This window comes from Carassius gibelio, chromosome B19 (genome assembly GCF_023724105.1).
Source record: "Carassius gibelio isolate Cgi1373 ecotype wild population from Czech Republic chromosome B19, carGib1.2-hapl.c, whole genome shotgun sequence".
In the NCBI taxonomy this organism is placed as follows: Eukaryota; Metazoa; Chordata; class Actinopteri; order Cypriniformes; family Cyprinidae; genus Carassius; species Carassius gibelio.
In genome coordinates, this window is record NC_068414.1 from 18672146 (window position 1) to 18689180 (window position 17035).

At 38.9% G+C, this 17035-nt stretch overlaps 2 protein-coding genes across 3 annotated transcripts; one reads left to right on the forward strand and one right to left on the reverse strand.

The window, feature by feature from the left end:
* Positions 1–2478: 2478 nt before the first annotated feature.
* otud6b (OTU deubiquitinase 6B) lies at positions 2479–4981 on the reverse strand. The gene is made up of 7 exons (XM_052583233.1): positions 4571–4981; positions 4304–4446; positions 4091–4195; positions 3702–4014; positions 3182–3243; positions 2984–3090; positions 2479–2887 (listed from the first exon to the last, which is right to left on the reverse strand). Exons 1-7 carry the CDS (start codon positions 4638–4640, stop codon positions 2803–2805), a joined length of 885 nt encoding a protein of 294 aa, XP_052439193.1. The 5' UTR covers positions 4641–4981; the 3' UTR covers positions 2479–2802.
* A 144-nt stretch (positions 4982–5125) lies between these two features.
* pex1 (peroxisomal biogenesis factor 1) lies at positions 5126–16439 on the forward strand. Of its 2 annotated transcripts, none has more exons than XM_052583226.1 (24): positions 5126–5710; positions 5808–5948; positions 6176–6259; positions 7323–7437; positions 7531–8216; positions 8544–8663; positions 8749–8872; positions 8954–9054; positions 9127–9218; positions 9356–9488; positions 9942–10038; positions 10163–10333; positions 10417–10571; positions 12045–12231; positions 12308–12468; positions 12601–12735; positions 12838–12902; positions 12995–13137; positions 14047–14150; positions 14250–14426; positions 14784–15014; positions 15181–15237; positions 15757–15887; positions 16003–16439. In XM_052583226.1, exons 1-24 carry the CDS (start codon positions 5603–5605, stop codon positions 16085–16087), a joined length of 3603 nt encoding a protein of 1200 aa, XP_052439186.1. In that variant the 5' UTR covers positions 5126–5602; the 3' UTR covers positions 16088–16439. The 2 variants fall into 2 exon arrangements, with proteins under 2 accessions (XP_052439186.1, XP_052439185.1); XM_052583225.1 differs by having other exon boundaries at positions 5129–5710; positions 15181–15375.
* Positions 16440–17035: the final 596 nt, after the last annotated feature.

Below are 17035 nucleotides of genomic sequence, written 5' to 3' on the forward strand. Positions count from 1 at the left end.
AACTGATTTTTCATTCAGTTTGCAGAGATGTATGGTTCCCCTGCTGTTAACCAGTCCAAAGTCATTAGTTTCTGGCTTTGCAATTAAACCTGCTGCATTATTCATCAGGCCCAACTCGTAGACTCTGCTCTGAGCTCAGGAGGCCTGCATGAGAAATTAATTTGCAGAGATGAAGTTTCCTCTCAGGTTAGAACAGATGCCATTGGCCCAAACAGAGGGTAGGTATGGAGTGCTTTCATTGTAGGGAATTATATTTTAGTGGCAAGAGTACATTTAAGAACTATAGAAAGAGGGGAAATGTGAATGCAAAAAATTTCAAAATTGGACATAGCCTGCGGCGGAGTGTTTCAGATTACTTAAAAATGACTTTTAAAATCCACTAAGGAGGAAATGTATAATGACTACGCATAATAGAGGTCCTATAGTCCACTTAAAAATGATTTAAATAAATCATTTTATTTCACTGTAATATAAAATTGGTTTTAATTTTTGCAAAGGTAGAGTATTAAAGATGTGCATGACATTTGAGTCTAGTATATAAGCATACTGGATTATGCATTATTGTTAGATTTCATTAAAAAAAAGGAAGAAAGAAAGAAAAGACAGAAAGATTCACTTTTGCAGATAGCAATCTGTCAGCCAGATCAAATATTGTCAGTGATCAAATGTTGCCATCTGCTGGTGGATTGAAAAACATCAACTATTGATTCTTTATAATGAACGGAGATGTAAAAAATGATCATGATCAGTGAGGAGGTAAAAAAAAAATGCATTTTTAAATGGAGTATAATCGTACAGGCCCATAGTACTGATGGTCATCTCTGTTGAAGCAGAGCTCTGACTGGAACAGACTGAGAGCTTCTCATCCCCATGTGCTGTTCAAAGACAAAAGAACAGACTCCCATTAGCTACTAAAGAAGAGTCTAAAATTCTCGTACTTTTATTGACATGCAATGTTGATCACACAGAGAAAAAAATAGTAACATATTGGCATTGTTGTTTTGGCTAATATTTACTAATCAGGGGCATTAAGTTAAATTGTGACCCTGTTAACATTTGTTGATGCAAATAACAAATGTTGTCTGTGTGCCTGAGGCATGATAAACAGCTGTTATGTAAGCGGAATTCAGCTGGTTGTCAAACAATTAAACTTTTATCAAACATCCTGATCAAAGCAAGGCCTGCCAATTAACTAAACTGTTTCCTTCAAAGAACCGTTCCTCTAATGTAAGAAACTGAAAGTAAAAATAAAGAGATTTTTTAGTATAATTTTTTTTTTTATATATATAGTAAATGAGTTAGTGAACAAAAGTTAACAATAATCCTATGAAGCCTTTTGATACGCAATTTTCTAAGGCATATAAATTACCAAAATGATCAAAACTTTGCTAGAAAATCTACTATATGATGCCTGCTATCACCTGATTGATAAGTTTAATCTTTTTCGCATGTCTTATATTATAAGTGCTATTTCAGGGTGAACAATCGGCTGAGGAAACATGATTATTTTTACTTTGCACATGTAATTTAAAGTACAGATCTAAATATAGAGTGACAACTGATATTTCAGTGTATTTTATGTGAGTAGTCTGCTGTTAAACAATCTCATAAAAGCGTAAACAAATTAAAAAAAGTTTCTTCATTTATTTTTGTTTTCATTACTAGAGTCTACTTAGAACCAGCTATATATTATTATGTTTCGGTATAATCATCTTATTTAATAAATAAATAGATACACATTGACAAAATGATTAGTAAATAACTAAAACATTTAAATAAACAGCTGAAATGGCTGGCAGTTTGTCTAACTAACTTACACCAACTGGAAACACAGATGAACAGTTTGCAGCTACATCCAAGATCTTCACATTTTTGCATCCAAGAGCGCCCTTAGCAAAGAACAAACACTTAATGAACTAATGTGCTTAAAAATTGAGTAAAGTAAGATGATAGTAGTCTGTCTTGCCTCTGGTAGTTCTGTCAGGTTGTTTCAGGCCAAGTACAATTTGCAAAGCTGTGGTAAACTGTAGCTTTCAAATAGCATCAAGAGTCTTGAGTCATCTCACCTCTTCATTTCTTCAGGAATGACCTTGATTCTATTGTGGTTCAAACTGAGAAGCTCAAGGTTTGGTAGACCCTCTGCAAATACAATACATTCAAAACTACTGACCCACTTCAATAAAATAAACCTCAGAAACCAAGATGTTTGACACTTTCCTCAATTAGTGTACAAAATAGGAGCTAAAAAAAGTTATTAAAATGTATTTTCTCTTTTAAATGGCTTTGTTTACATTATTATGTAATGGGAAAGTCATGTAGTAACAGGTTTGTATAAAAACCCTTATATAATAATGACTTGAATACCCATTGAATAGACTCTGTCAAAATGATGAAGTGATATGATTTTAACTGTAGTTTAGTCTAACCTCTGATGTGTTTTTTTCTGCTTTAAAGTGGATGACTATTTAACACAGAAGCTTTTCATTGATTTTAAGTTTCTTTATTTAGTTTCTTTATTTAACGGCATAAGCATGACACATCCAGCACCTCTTAGAGCAAATGACTTGCTGATATGCAGTTTTCCAAAAATAACACAATTTCTTTATAAATAACACTGGCAAGCATGGACTGTTACATGAAGCTTGTCCACTGCAGTTGAAGTCACCAGCATGTTATTTCATCTTCCTCTGTGAGCATCCTGACCGAATCCACTGATCCTAGCAAAACGGAATCAAATTCCAGAAGGTCCACTTCTACAGGCTAATTATGCACAGATGCATATATTAATGTGTCAGTGATGGCTCAGCCCTCTTCCTCATTTGCCGAGTCTTTCAGAGGCTCCACAGAGTTGTAGTGTTCACCAAGTCCATAAGCATGCCGCATGTAACTGAAAGAGACAGTGAAGTGTGTTTTAGTACAGCAGCACAGAAACTTTTTGTACTAAATCTTATTTTTAAATAAATCAACATCTTCAGTTATTTACACGAGTGCGATTGGTGGCTTGTCATATTCTTCACCAATAATAATAGAGGGGGATTCTGCCTGAATGACTTCTATCGGTAGCTGGAGGACCTGTGAAAGGGCTTTTAACTGTCATGGAGAAAATATGAAAAGCACTGTTAAAAAAAAAAAATTATATGACTTTTTTTTTTTTAAATGGTTAATTGTCTGGTATTCTTACCTCTAACTGACCGCCCCAAGCAGCTGTGTCTGCAACATCATTGCAGTATTTCTCAAACTCATCTAAAGGAAAAACCAATCCAGAGTTAACAATAAAATCCATTCATATCATGAAACTTAAAGATATACTTCTGCTCTTATCCATTCAAAACATTGGGATCAGGAAGATTTTTTTTTTTTTACAAATTAAAAGTTTTATTTAGCAAGTAAATATTTATTTAAACAAAAGTGAGTGTAAACACATTTAAAATTAGATAAAAAAACATTCTATTTCAAATAAACACTGTTCTTCTGAACGTTCTATTACTGTTTTCAACATTTAAATAATAAAAAATTCTTAAGAAGCAAATCAGCATATTAGAATCAGTGATTTCTGATGGTTCATGGGACACTGAAACTGGAGTAATGACTGCTGAAATTCAGCTTTACCGTCAGGAATATATAACTAATAATATATAATTATAAATATGTAATATTTATCATTTTTGTTTGGATCATATTCTGAAGTGTATGGCTTTCACCTGCAGTGTACATGTCTCCTGAATTGGGGTCAGTGAGGAACGGAAGAAAGTCGTCTGCGTGGCTCCTCATGTACTGAGCTGTTTGAGCCCGAAGCTCTTTAAGGCTGCGAGGGGCGCCTCGCTCCGTCAGCTGATCCTCCACGGCACGGTACATGCAGTGACCGTCAGAGGAGATCTCTCTGATCTGCAGCTGCCTCTCCATCAGCTTCTGGCTCAGCTTCAGACCCTCCTGATGACGGGAGCCTGCGAGGTTCTCCACTTCTGCCTCAGCAATCCGACTCTCCCGCTCCTTCTCAAGAGCAGCCTTTTTGTCCTAAATACACCAAGAATTGTTTTGCATCCTTAAAAGAGACTTTTAACTACAGCCACCAAAATGGAATAGAACTTACCCGTCTCTTCTGGGCTTTAGATGTCCGAGTTTGCTTGCTTGAATCCGTTTTTTCCTCATCATCTACCAAACCGACGGAATCCATTGCGTTTGAAACCTCCTCCACCTGTGAACAATCCATGATTGTAGAAGTGAGCTGCACTCATATGTATCTCTACTTGACAGTTTCTAGATAGTGTGTTTGGACATCTAACAACATCATAGTTTGACTTACTGAGGAAGAGTCCTGAAGCTGTTTGAGCTCATTGTCATGTTTTTGAGTGAGTTCAGCCTCTAGTTTGGCAATGTCTTCTGTCAGCTGTTTCCTCCTCTTCTTGTCATTTTTGGGAACGGCATTTTTCATAATTTGTATTTTTGCTACGACACACAAAAAAAGACATCTATATTTAGTATGCACTATTACACATTTGTGTTTCGTTTATATAATCATAGTCTCATACATATTTATAGATGTATTTTTATCTGAGATATATTGTCTTACCTTGCAGGTCTTTCTTTTCCTTGCGATGCTGTTTGGCTAACAGCTCCTCTGCGGTGTCCACTTCCTCCATGTCAAAACTGACCAAATACTCAGAGCAGTAAAATGTTTGCTAAAACGGACTTAAACGATACATATAATATTCATTTCCACCAGTTTCAGATATTGCGCTGCAAGTACTGAATTGCGGTTTCAGCTCATACAAAATCAATTGATTCTCAGTTCAAATGATCTATTCTGCAAGTCAAGCGCATGGATTCAAAGGGAACACAGAAACTGAACACATCCGGTAAAATAACATGTCAAAATAAAAGTCTTAGATACTTAGACTGTTCTTCTCTGGTTATTTTAATGGAATGGTATAAAGTGATATAATAAACATTAAATCACACTAATATAAACCAGCAATTAACGCAGCGCCTCAAAACCAGTGTCTTATTTTTTGACCTGATTTATTTTGAAATCGTCGTCAAGTTGCCATGACCTCTTATTATAGGAAACTTGAGCTCCTTTATCCTTAAATTAACTTATAAAAATAGACAGTCGCTGGTTTAGGGGTCAGTTCCAAGATACAACCGAATTTTGAGATTTCTAACGTAAGTGTTGGTCCCCTGGCACAAAACAAAAAATTACAGTTAAAGTTAGTAGCAGTTATAGCAGTTATATCTCCACCTGCTGTATCCAGCTGAACTCGAAATAATGTCATTAGTCATTTTTAAGTCTGTACAACCCTGTCCTCTAGGTTCAACGACGCGTAAAAAAAATATAAATAACATTAAAACCGTGTTGCACATTTTGGGGGTTGTTTAATTATTCTGTGTTGCTTGTTTTTCAAGTGAAATCTGGCAACACGGCGAGACGGAGCTAATCGAAAATGTTCGTTCTAACTGCAACTGATCGACACACTCAATGTGATTACAATGTCTAGCGTGCAATGCAGATTGACAGTTTTAGCATACTGTCTCTAATAGCACAGAATTACTGAAATAAGGGATCGTTTGTAGTAGAAGCGAGGTATCTGCAACCTCGCAGGAAATGTTGGGAAGCCAAGGAATTCAACCTGTCACGCTAGTCTTCAGTAACTCCAAGAACTGCTTTCTTCAGCTGTCATCAAACTTCGCCACTCATCTCTGTCTTCATGAGGTTTGTATCCAGCTAGCTGCTGCCAGTGACCAGTCTACTACTGTACTTTCATCAAATTAAAAGTGCTGAGAGTCATGCGACACTAATGTGATGTCAGAACCAGATCCTGGAGCTGTCCTGGGGTGTTTCTGCACCCGTGTTCCTCAGCTGGATCAGCTCCAGGTCTTCAGGTCCCCAGGACAGAGTGGAGATCAGCAGACAACTGGGAGAGAAACTTGGGCTCAAGGAGGGAGAACAGGTTTGTCACTCAAATCCGTTCAAATCAATGGGAACCAAAAATGTTTTGTCACCAACATTCATCTCAAGATTACTCAAAACGATATAAACAAGACAAAACATCCATTTAAAAATGAAGAGTTTAACCTGTTTTAGTTAAGTTAAAAACCTGGATTTATGAGGGAGGTAATTGTTAAGGTGGGGATAAAAGGGTTGAGGACCAGTGACGATGCATGTGATGTGTTGTAGGGGTATCTGCGGCCGTGTCTTCAGGTGCAGTCAGTGCAGCAGGTGTTCGTAGAGCCTCTGTCTCCAGATGACTGGGAGATCCTGGTGAGTTCACTGTGCCATCATTTAACTCAGTCTCTAGGAGATGTTTAGCTGATATACGTCCTTTAATGCAAATTTCCACTATTGTTATATTTTTCTTATTTTTCATATTCATTCATACAGTATATTTATTGTGAGTTATTCTTTATCATTCTTTTATTTTTATACTCCACATTGTATTCATATTACTGTTTCATGTTATTTTACGTTACTCGTATACTCCAGTATTAGACATTTATTCTCTTTTATTGTTTTTGATTCCATTTATACTCGTATTCCATTGACATAGTAAAGCATCAACATGTAAAGGTACATCTTGTGATTAGAAAGTGTTTATAGGATGATTTAAACTTTTTTTCAGCAAAAAAAAAAAAACAAATTATATATGCAAGGATGTTTTGCTAAAATTTGTCTTCTCTGTTTTTCTGGGGACTAAGATGTTCTGGGTGTAAAAAGAAAAAAACTAAAACCACAACCCCATCTTTATTTTTATCTGATCTTATCTATTGCATTTCATTGTCATGTCAATGCGACCAAGCTTTGACTTCCAGCTAATTTAAGTGATGGAAAATATTCGTAGATGGAGCATCTGGCATCTATCGATTGGACATAAACATCTCGTGATGTTGTAAGAGGATGTAAGTCTAGTAGTGGATATATTAGTCCAATTGGCTTTTCTCTTCCTGTTATTACATGCTCCAAAAACCTTTGTCATTTGGCTTCTGAAGATTATTATACTTAGATTTTAGATTACTGTTTTACATATTTTTTGCAGAATATACTCAGTTTGGATTTTGTATTCATTTTTAATCTTTTCCTTTTATTAATTCATTTTCATTATTATTATCATTTGTAAATATCTGTTATCATTTATGTCTGCCTGGATCTCTCCATGTTCTACTTGCATCAAAATGCATATAATAAAAATAAAAAAAATGTCTGGCTCCTTTCTGATATGTCATTTTTCCTCACTGATCCTGGTTTATTTGAGAATTCATCAGATAACAGAAGTAAAATGGGTTGTGAATGTCTCTTCGGTTTAATATCTGGTTGAACTTTGTTCCAGGAGCTGCACAGCGTGGCTCTGGAGCAGCGACTCCTGGATCAGATCCGAGTGGTCTTCAGTGAGGGGGTTTTTCCTGTGTGGGTGGACCAGCACACTGTCATCTATATCAGGATTGGTCAGTCAGCCCTATTTTTTAAAGGCAAGTCATACAGAAGTTGTTGTTGGGTATGAACTGATCTATTCACATGAATTATTCTATGTTTTTTAGCATCCCTCTCTCCCTCTGTTCCATTCGGCCGACTGGAGAAGTTCACGGAGCTTGTTGTCACCCCAAAACTACATCCAGGAGGTGAACAACTGCTCCGCACTCGATCAGAAGAGCCAGGCCAATATCTACAACACCAGAACATTGACGTCACGTCTTCCTCCAGCTCAATCGTCCATCAGGATCCCCTCAGTGATCATCTGGAGAGTCAGAATGAAGCTCATTGGGGAGGAATAGCTGACCTGAAAACCCTGGTTAGATACCTGTTTAGAGGAGGATTTGAGCCTGCAAAAGAGCATGTCGCAGTTCCCACAATTCCCACCATCCTGAAAGACTGTATCCTCCGGACCTGTGGAACCCCTCCTAGGTCTGTCAGCCATCTAGGCTCATGTCACGGAGATGTCCATATACTGCCATGGAACCTGCAAGAGCAAGAGAACTGGAATCCAGGGCAGTCTGCTCTAACATACGGCAGGCTTTCAAAGATCCTTTCTCCTAAAGAACTCGGGGAGAAAGTCAAGCAGGCCATGGAGAAGAAGAAGATCAGAGCTGGACCTCACAGAGGGAACGACGCAGAGGAACATAAGGAGAATGCTGTTGTGGTCAGGATGCTTTGTCACAATATAAAAAGGCTGCAGCAGGACCAGAAACTCAATAAATGTGAAGACATTTACTCTGGGAGAGTTTGGGTAAGTTATTCCATTCAAGTTCAGTTAGAAGTTTCCATAGAAATATTCTTTATCACCATTAATTTCTAGGAACAAGATCTTTTCACTCTGGACAGTAGAGATCACTTAATAATCAACCAGAACACCATAGAAATTGAAAACACCTTCGCAACCATCTGGCAATGCGCTGTTAAAAGCATTATTGTTTAAAATGATTTTTAATGTGTTTGTATTATTATTTCAAAATTTTAAGAACCTATGCATATATGTACAACAAAATATAGGCTAATTTGTTCTTGATTTTGTGCATCTCCAGTCAAAAAAGTCTAGTTACATTTTTTGTTGCAGATCCCAAAGGTGCTGCAGAAGCTTTTGAGGATAGACCCTCGTTCAGCTGTGAGGATTCAGCCTTTAAAATCAAAGCCAAGAGTTGCAGAAGCAGTCATGGTGCAGCCATTAAAACCGTTGGTATGTTTTTCTTTCAGACGTAATGCTTTCTATTGTTAGATAATGAAATTGCCGTATTATAAACTTATTTCCTTTCTGTTTGCAGGCAGAGAGTGAAAAGGAAGAAGATATTCAGACTGCATTTCTCAATTGGTTACATGCTCAGAGCCATCAGCCTTTGAGCTGTCTGACAGGCCGCACTAACACCATAGTCTTACCCTGTGCTGAAGGTGTGAGGAACAACCATCAGAATATGTGTTTCCAATCATATTACTATTATTGCAGACTAACCTGGGTTTCTCTCTTCTCAGGAAAAGAAGAGTTTGTCTTGACTGTGCTGAAACCAGAGCAACAGCAAGAGGATGAAATGTTCTTTCTTTCAACCAGTTTACTAAAGAAAACAAATGTGCAGGTATAAAGTCACATATCATTTTTAGAGATTTTTTTTTTTCCTTCTGAACAAACCAGCTCAATCTCTGTTTAGACTTTCAGAGAGCCGCATGCTTCTGACCACAGCGGCTCTGATAATGATACTGAAGATCCACATCTTGGCTTTCCCTCGCTCAGCTCTCTTGGGTATGATTGCATTCTTTTCACAAACTGGAAATATCAATGTATTTTTTTAATATTCTTAGCAGCAAACAAGATTGACTTTCTGATGAGTTGGTGTAGCCTTTCTTTGTTGTTTGCGATTGTTGAATGTGTTTGCTCAGTGGGGTAGAGGCCATCAGCAGGTCAGCTTTCGAGCACATCTCTCACGCTCTAATGGGAGGTCCTCTCTCGCGTGAGCTGGTCTCCACAGGACGGGGACTGAGGGGCGGAGCTCTGCTCATCACAGGTGCAAAGGTAACCTTCAGACATGTATACCACAGTCCTTTCAAAGTCAGATCTGAGAGAGTTGATGTCTCTCCTTATTCATTAAGGCAATGCTAGTAATTGTTTTGCAGGTGCTCAGTTATCCACAAAGAACATTATTCAAGATTATACATCACAGATCTGGTTTAATTATCATTTAATGTAGGGAATTGGATTCATTGATGTATTTGACTAGTTTAAAAGTGAATCGGCAAATATTGAATAACTGTGTGTACACACACTTTTTTTGTTTGACTTTTGTCAGAAGTTTGAAAGTTGGAATTGGAGTTGAATGGAAAGAATGTAGCAATAGCTTCCAAGCATTTGATAACTTTACAATGTTACTTTACTTGTACAATAAGATAATCAAATATTCTGAAAGTAAAGAATGAATAAAAAGATAGTACAAGGTATCTGTGATAAATTTCCTGCATTTCTCCACAGGGCAGTGGAAAATCTTCTCTCTCCAGAGCACTGTGTCGAAAGGCCAGTGAACAGCTAGATGCCCATGTTCAAGTTGTGTACTGCAAGACACTGAAAGGTAGGCAAGAAAATAAGATTGACCAGTTTTGCTGTGCATTTTAATTTAACTTGAAAGAATTTTCTCTTTTATTTACATGACATTTCTTAATGAATTCTTTCATTCTTACGAATGAAATTCCTAGGTAAGAGAGCAGACACAATCAGACAGAGACTGGAAGAGGTTTTTGAGCAGGCGGTCTGGAGACAGCCCTCAGTGGTACTGCTGGATGACCTTGATCACGTGACCGGAGCCGCAACCTCACCTGAACACGAGCATGGGCCAGAGGCAGTGCTGCGGCTGCACATCGCACAGAGTAAGTGATCATAACAGACATGCCTGACTCTACATCAGGATCTCTGTGAGCATTGACACCTTCGCTCTGCATGTTCTCCTCAGGTCTGAGGGATTTGGTGGATGAGATGGTGGTGCGCTCCAGTCTCGTAGCTCTGATGGTCACAGCACAGAGTGAACATGGCCTTCATCAGACTCTGACAGCGGTGCAGGGTTCACACTTCTTCCAAAGTTTCTGCAAGATCCCAACACCAGATCAGGTGGGTTTATGAAACTGCAGTGTAGGGCTGCATGGTTTGAGTAAAAACATTTAATTGTGTGTGTGTGTGTGTGTGTGTGTGTTTTTTATTGTTTTTTGTTTTTGTTTTTTTATAGTGATTTTTAAATGTGTGTGTTTTTTTTTAATACAGAAAAGCGCTTGGTTAATACAGAAAAGCTCTAGGTTTGATGTGCTTGGGATTTTTGTTGAAGGGTTTTGGAATTGTATAATTTTGGGATTATTTCGGGATTATATATCAATATCAGGCCCGTAGCCAGCTATGAGGTCACCGAGTTCCGGACCTCTGTAAATCTTTCATGTCCAGAAAAAAAAATGTGATCTCTGTATGACTAATTTGCTGTTAAACTCCTCATATGAATTTCTGCACGACAAGTATATTTAGACAGTTTTCAACATTTTAAATGTTTAACGTCTGTGGTTATGACAGTGATCGTTGAGAGACGCTGCCGGAGTTTACAAATCTTCTTAAGAGAGTCTCTTGTGTTGCCAGATCAAGCTATTATGAGCTTTTTTGGACTTGTCTTTTCCACTTATTTTCCACTTTAAAAAGTTGCAGTTTAGGTTCAGCAATATCTTTATCTTATCTTGACCTATTCTAAACAGCTTTGTAGGTCTTTGTACAGATATCAGAAGGATCCCAGGGTAAGGAACTAGTGGATAGTTTATTTTTAATGGCATCCCGGATCGTGTCAAAGGATTGTTTGGAGGATGTTGCTTTGTAAACAAGGCACAGTGTTATGGAGAGTTCACAAAGAAACATTTGAGGAAAGATGAAGTGGTACTAGATCTGACTGCAGCTTCATCACAAACTGTTTTCATAATGCTTCGTCTGGAATTTTTTTTTTCATATCAAAACTCCATGCAGGGGACGTAGATACTGTTTCCTATGTATTGATGTTAGCCATAACAGTGGCTGATTCCTGAGAAGCATTAAAGGGCCCGCTCCTTAAATCAGTCATTTAGAGAGCGGGGCAGAATTAGGGTTAAAAATAATCATTTTAATTTTAATTCACATTAGTTTTTTTGTGTGTGCAAACACTTTATTAACATAATAAGTAAACCTCAAGGAACATATTAAAATAATAATAATCCATGACATGACCCCTTTAAAATTACAATTCTAATATTAATGACTTTCAATTTCACATGATGCCAAGCCTCAATTTCAGTTTTATTTCAATGAATCATGCAGCCCTACTGCAAATGAAATTTAGCATGCATTCAAAGGTATAATGAAAACTTTATTAAAAGCGGAAGTTGCTGGTTTTGCTAGTAGATTAGCTTTGTTTGTGATGTTTCTGTTATTAAATTCTTGCCAGAATAAGTTGCAGTGTTGACCAGACTTTATGCCCATAGTCAGAACTCTGACTACTCAAGACTAGTTTTATTCTTGCTTGGTGTTTTATTTCCCCGCAGAAAATAGCGATTGTAATATGATGGTTTCTATTTATAGACTCAAAGGGTTGCGATTCTAAGGTCTTTAATAGCCAAAAAGAACTCCCAGGACTGTCAGACTACTCTTGACCTAGACAGTGTTGCCAGAGAAACAGAAGGATTCATGCCACGAGACCTGCACCTGCTTCTGGAGAGGGCCATCCATGCCAACACTCTACACAGCAGGAACAATGGCAGCTCTGAAGGCGAGTGCTTCATCTAGTTTTATATCTTTCTAGGATTCAGCGGTTTTGCTGAAATCTAAGCTTCCTGCTTTCACAGATCTGAACTATAAGGACTTCAGACAGGCCCTTCAGGGCTTCACCCCGCCGTCCCTCTGGGGGGCTCAGCTGCAGACTCCCAGTGGGGCCGGCATGGAGCGTATCGGGGGACTTCATCAGGCACGTCAGCTCCTGATGGACATCATACTGCTGCCAGCTAAGGTACAGCTGCCCCTGTGCACAATATGTCCATTTTAGTGGAAGAATAAAATTCCAATATACGTACAAGAACAATTATCATAATAACTGTGTGTTGGAACAGTCCAAAAACAAGTAATGGTCTGTTGTGTCCAGTACCCGCTGCTGTTCTCCAGTCTGCCCATGCGTCAGTGCTCTGGTGTGCTGCTCTATGGAGCTCCTGGCACAGGCAAGACGCTACTGGCTGGAGCTGTAGCCAAAGAGAGCGGCATGAACTTCATCAGCATCAAGGTTAGGGGATGTTTGTGTACTAATATCAAAATAATGTACTGTATAAATATGTAATGTACTTATTTATATTTATGTATTGTGATGCCATGTGTTTTTCTCCAGGGTCCTGAACTTCTCAGCAAGTATATTGGTGCCAGTGAGCAGGCGGTTAGAGATGTGTTCCAGAGGTCTGTCCAAAGGCAGAGTCTGTTTTGTATGATATATACAGTGGTAGCAGTCCACTAGAGTCCTCACTGAATGTGTGTCTGTGTCGCTGCAGGGCTCAACTAGCTAAACCTTGCATACTGTTCTTTGATGAGTTTGACTCTCTGGCCCCTCGAAGGGGTCATGACAACACAGGGGTCACTGACCGTGTGGTTAATCAGCTGCTTACTCAGCTGGATGGAGTGGAAGGACTGACAGGTAATCAAATCTTTTACAGCAACGGCTAGAGGTTCTTCCGTTTTGACCTGGTTCATGGTGTCGGTTTGTTCATCTGTGTCCGAGTGGGTTGTTGACATATAACACATCCATGGACTTTTTTTTTTTCCCCAAATCAACAGCAGATTTTAGGTTATGATTAAAAGAACCAAAGACTTAAACTACTTCAGTCTGTGTGCATTGAATTTATTTAATACACGATTTTCACAATTTGCGTTGACACTGACTTCTCCGCGACATTCTAATTTATTGAGAAGCACCTGTATTAGGTAGTAATACAATTGATTAATATAAAAACTGTATAATTATATACCACAGGACTTGGACTTGAAGTTGAGACTGCTTGAAATTGTATGTTAACTACCCAGGTAGTTCATTCAACAATTGTGAGAAGTTTCATGGTACAGTAGCTATGGTTATTGCTTATAGCAACTTCACAACCTTTATCAGTAAGAAAGATTAATCTAAAGTTGTTAATTTTGCTAATTTAACTCTAAATTTAAAAGTGACGTGAAATACAGCCAAGTATGGTGACCCATACTCAGAATTCGTGCTCTGCATTTAACCCATCCAAAGTGCACTGCACACACACACACACACACACTGTGAACTGTGAGCAGCCATTTATGCTGCAGCGCCCGCGGAGCAGTTGGGGGTTCGATGCCTTGCTCAAGGGTACCTCAGTCATGGTATTGCCGGCCAGAGACTCGAACCCACAACCTTAGGGTTAGGAGTCAAACTCTCTAACCACTAGGCCATGACTTGTCAAGCACTTACTTACTGAGACCGTAGAGCAAAGCCAGTTTTCAGGAGTGCATTTATGATCTTTAAAAGATTGCATTCTTGTTCTTGTGAGATTTCTGAAATCACTAGATAGTTTCTTATTTTTAGGGGTGTATGTGTTGGCTGCCACCAGTCGTCCTGACCTGATTGATCCTGCTCTATTAAGACCCGGGCGACTGGACAAATCTCTCTACTGCCCTCCTCCTGATCGGGTCAGCGTGGCATATATCAGCTTAACCTCTTTATACCTGTAACGTCAACAGTATACATTGACTGATTTATCTGTATATCTGATTTGATCTGTCCTTCAGGAGGCCCGGCTGGAGATCCTGAAGGCTTTGACTCATTCTGTGCCACTGGCTGCAGATGTGGACATGGAGCAGATTGCTGTGGCAACAGAGCTGTTCACTGGAGCTGACCTAAAGGCCCTTCTCTATAACGCTCAGCTAGAGGCTATCCACAGCAGCCTGGGGCCCAACATTCTCCATGTATGTTACACACAAACTCAAACACGCACACTCATACAGATAAAACCCTAACCCCAAGATTAGTAGCTAACCTATATGGATTTTTCAGTGGCTGATGTCCATATCTAAAGATCAGCGAACAATGGTCAACATATATACTGCTGTTCAAAAGATTGTTTTTGAAAGAAGTCTCTATTCATTTGGCCAAAAATACATACATATGTGACATATAATTCCAATGTAAAATAACTGTTTTCTATTTGAATATATGTTCTAATGGGATTTATTTCTGTGATGGCAAAACTCAATTTTCAGCTTAGTACATCTTTGGTAGATTTTCAGCTTGCATGTGAAGCAGACTCTGTCTGTGTTTTATAGGATCTGGGCTCAGGGTCAGACAGTGATGTCAGCCTCTCCTCCCTGATCTTCCTGAACCATAGCAGCGGGTCAGATGACTCAGCTGGGGAGGGGGACCCAGGGTTAGAGCACTCTATGGTTCTGCTGGACCCCAGTGAACTCCCACCTGAGGACCCACGCCACAACATCTGGCGCCTTTACTTCGGAAGCTCCTTTGAGTCTGAACTGGACAACCAGTCTCTGTCTGAACTGGTGGGACACTATATTTCCAAATGGACTTGTAATGGATTATTATTTACAATTGTGTATAAATCAGTGTTATAATATTTCAAAGGTCTTCTTGGTGTAATTGATTAGATGATTTAACACTTTTTGAGCTGCTTATGAGACCGTGACGTTCGGTTTGCTCTGCTCCCAGAATTCACAGTGCCTGTCTGGACCGAATTCAACTGCCCCCGACCTGACAGGGGCATCGGTGAGGGATCCAAACTCCTGTCGTGCCCCAGTTTTTATGTCCTGTCTGCAGGACGGCTTTCAGGAACTGACACATGACCATTCAGAATGCCTCAGAGCAGAAGTCAACACTGTTAAGAACAGTTACCGCAGAAACCCAGTCAGTTACCTTTCTCACCCATCATTCATTCATCCATTCATCTTTATACATCAAATTTCCCATCTATCCATTGTAACATCTATCTGTCATACAGTTACTGTAATATACTGTAATATATATATATAGTATACATCTAGTTTTTGTGTAGTGTACATCCATCAATCCATACACGCATGCATGCATGCATCCATCCATGGATATATGCCTCAGATTTTCACTTACTTCCAAAACATGCATGCATATATCCATCCCTCTATTGCTATTATCCCTATAGTTTTCACTTCCATCCATCCAGCAGAGGACTGTTTTAAGTGTGTGTAGCAGTGTATAGTCACTGCTCCTGCTCAGTAGATGAAATCTGCTGTTCTTCTGTGTTTAAAGGATGAATCATCTCTGGTGCAGACTGGTCCCAGTAAACCTGGCTCTGTCATATGCCAAACTCACCTAATCTCCGCTTTGGCTAACACTCGAGCATCTGTCAGCAGAGAAGACTGGAAGAGATACAATGAACTGTGAGTTACACAGTGCTTCATTCACATAAATCACCTGAAATATAGTGTAAGCACTGTCACACCACTGCATTGCTAAATCACATATTTGTGTTGGTTTTCTCCTTCTGTTATGCAGATATGAGTCTTATGGAGCCTCAAAGGAAGGCAAGTCTCAGAGCACTGCTTCGTTTAAAGCAGGTCAGCGGGTGACATTGGCTTAATGAGAGACTTGCATAAATTATTACAGCTCAGGTCATTAAGAATGTGAAAATAATTTGCCTGAGATTCTTATGTGTGAAACTTGGGTTTGTATCACATATTCATGTTTTTTTCTACTTCTCTTGCAAATGCATACTTATGACGTTTTGATGTTAAGCAGAGGAGGAATGAATCAGGATTTGACTTGAATTCAGTCACACTGAACAAATAATTTAAAGATGATTATGAAGTTCATCAAGTGATGTGTTTGCTAAATTTGCTTCGCTTCCGTAGGCAATATAATGTAAAAAATAAAAACAGAAAACAAATGTAATATGTGATAAACTTTTTAATAAATGCCAATTCTACTGTGAATTATGATTTGTTGAATTTCTTGAGTGCCTCTAATACACTGCACAAAAACATGACACGGTATAACTGGAAAGTAAATAGCAATAGAATTATAAATAATTGTATAGGTTTTTATTTTTACATCTACTGTGGTTGCTCTTTGTCCCAAGTAGCATCCTCGTGAAGTGATACTTACCATTACCTGCAGGTGGCAGTATAGTCCTACTCTCCAAGAGCCAGTTTGGTGTGTTGCAAAGTCTTATATGGATACTTCTCAATCTGTATTCAGAGACCTCTGTGTCCTTCTCTTTGTAGAAGAGAGGAATCTTCTATTTCATCAGCCATAACGCCCTCCGGCTTATTCTGTGGATAACTGACATCTGCAGAACCCCAGGATCTGAGTTCTCCCAAACTGATTTTTCCGTTTTTTCATAGTCTTCAGTTCCCCTTAGCACATGCCCTGGAGCTACAGCTGTCTCAGCACGTTTGATTATCATTAATTTTTCCAGCTCATTCTCAGTTTTGTCCTCATGTGAGCTGGATGTCCTTCTCACACATCACTGAACTGAATTCAGAGTTGCTGCAAGACACACCATGGCTCACACATATACGGCCTGATG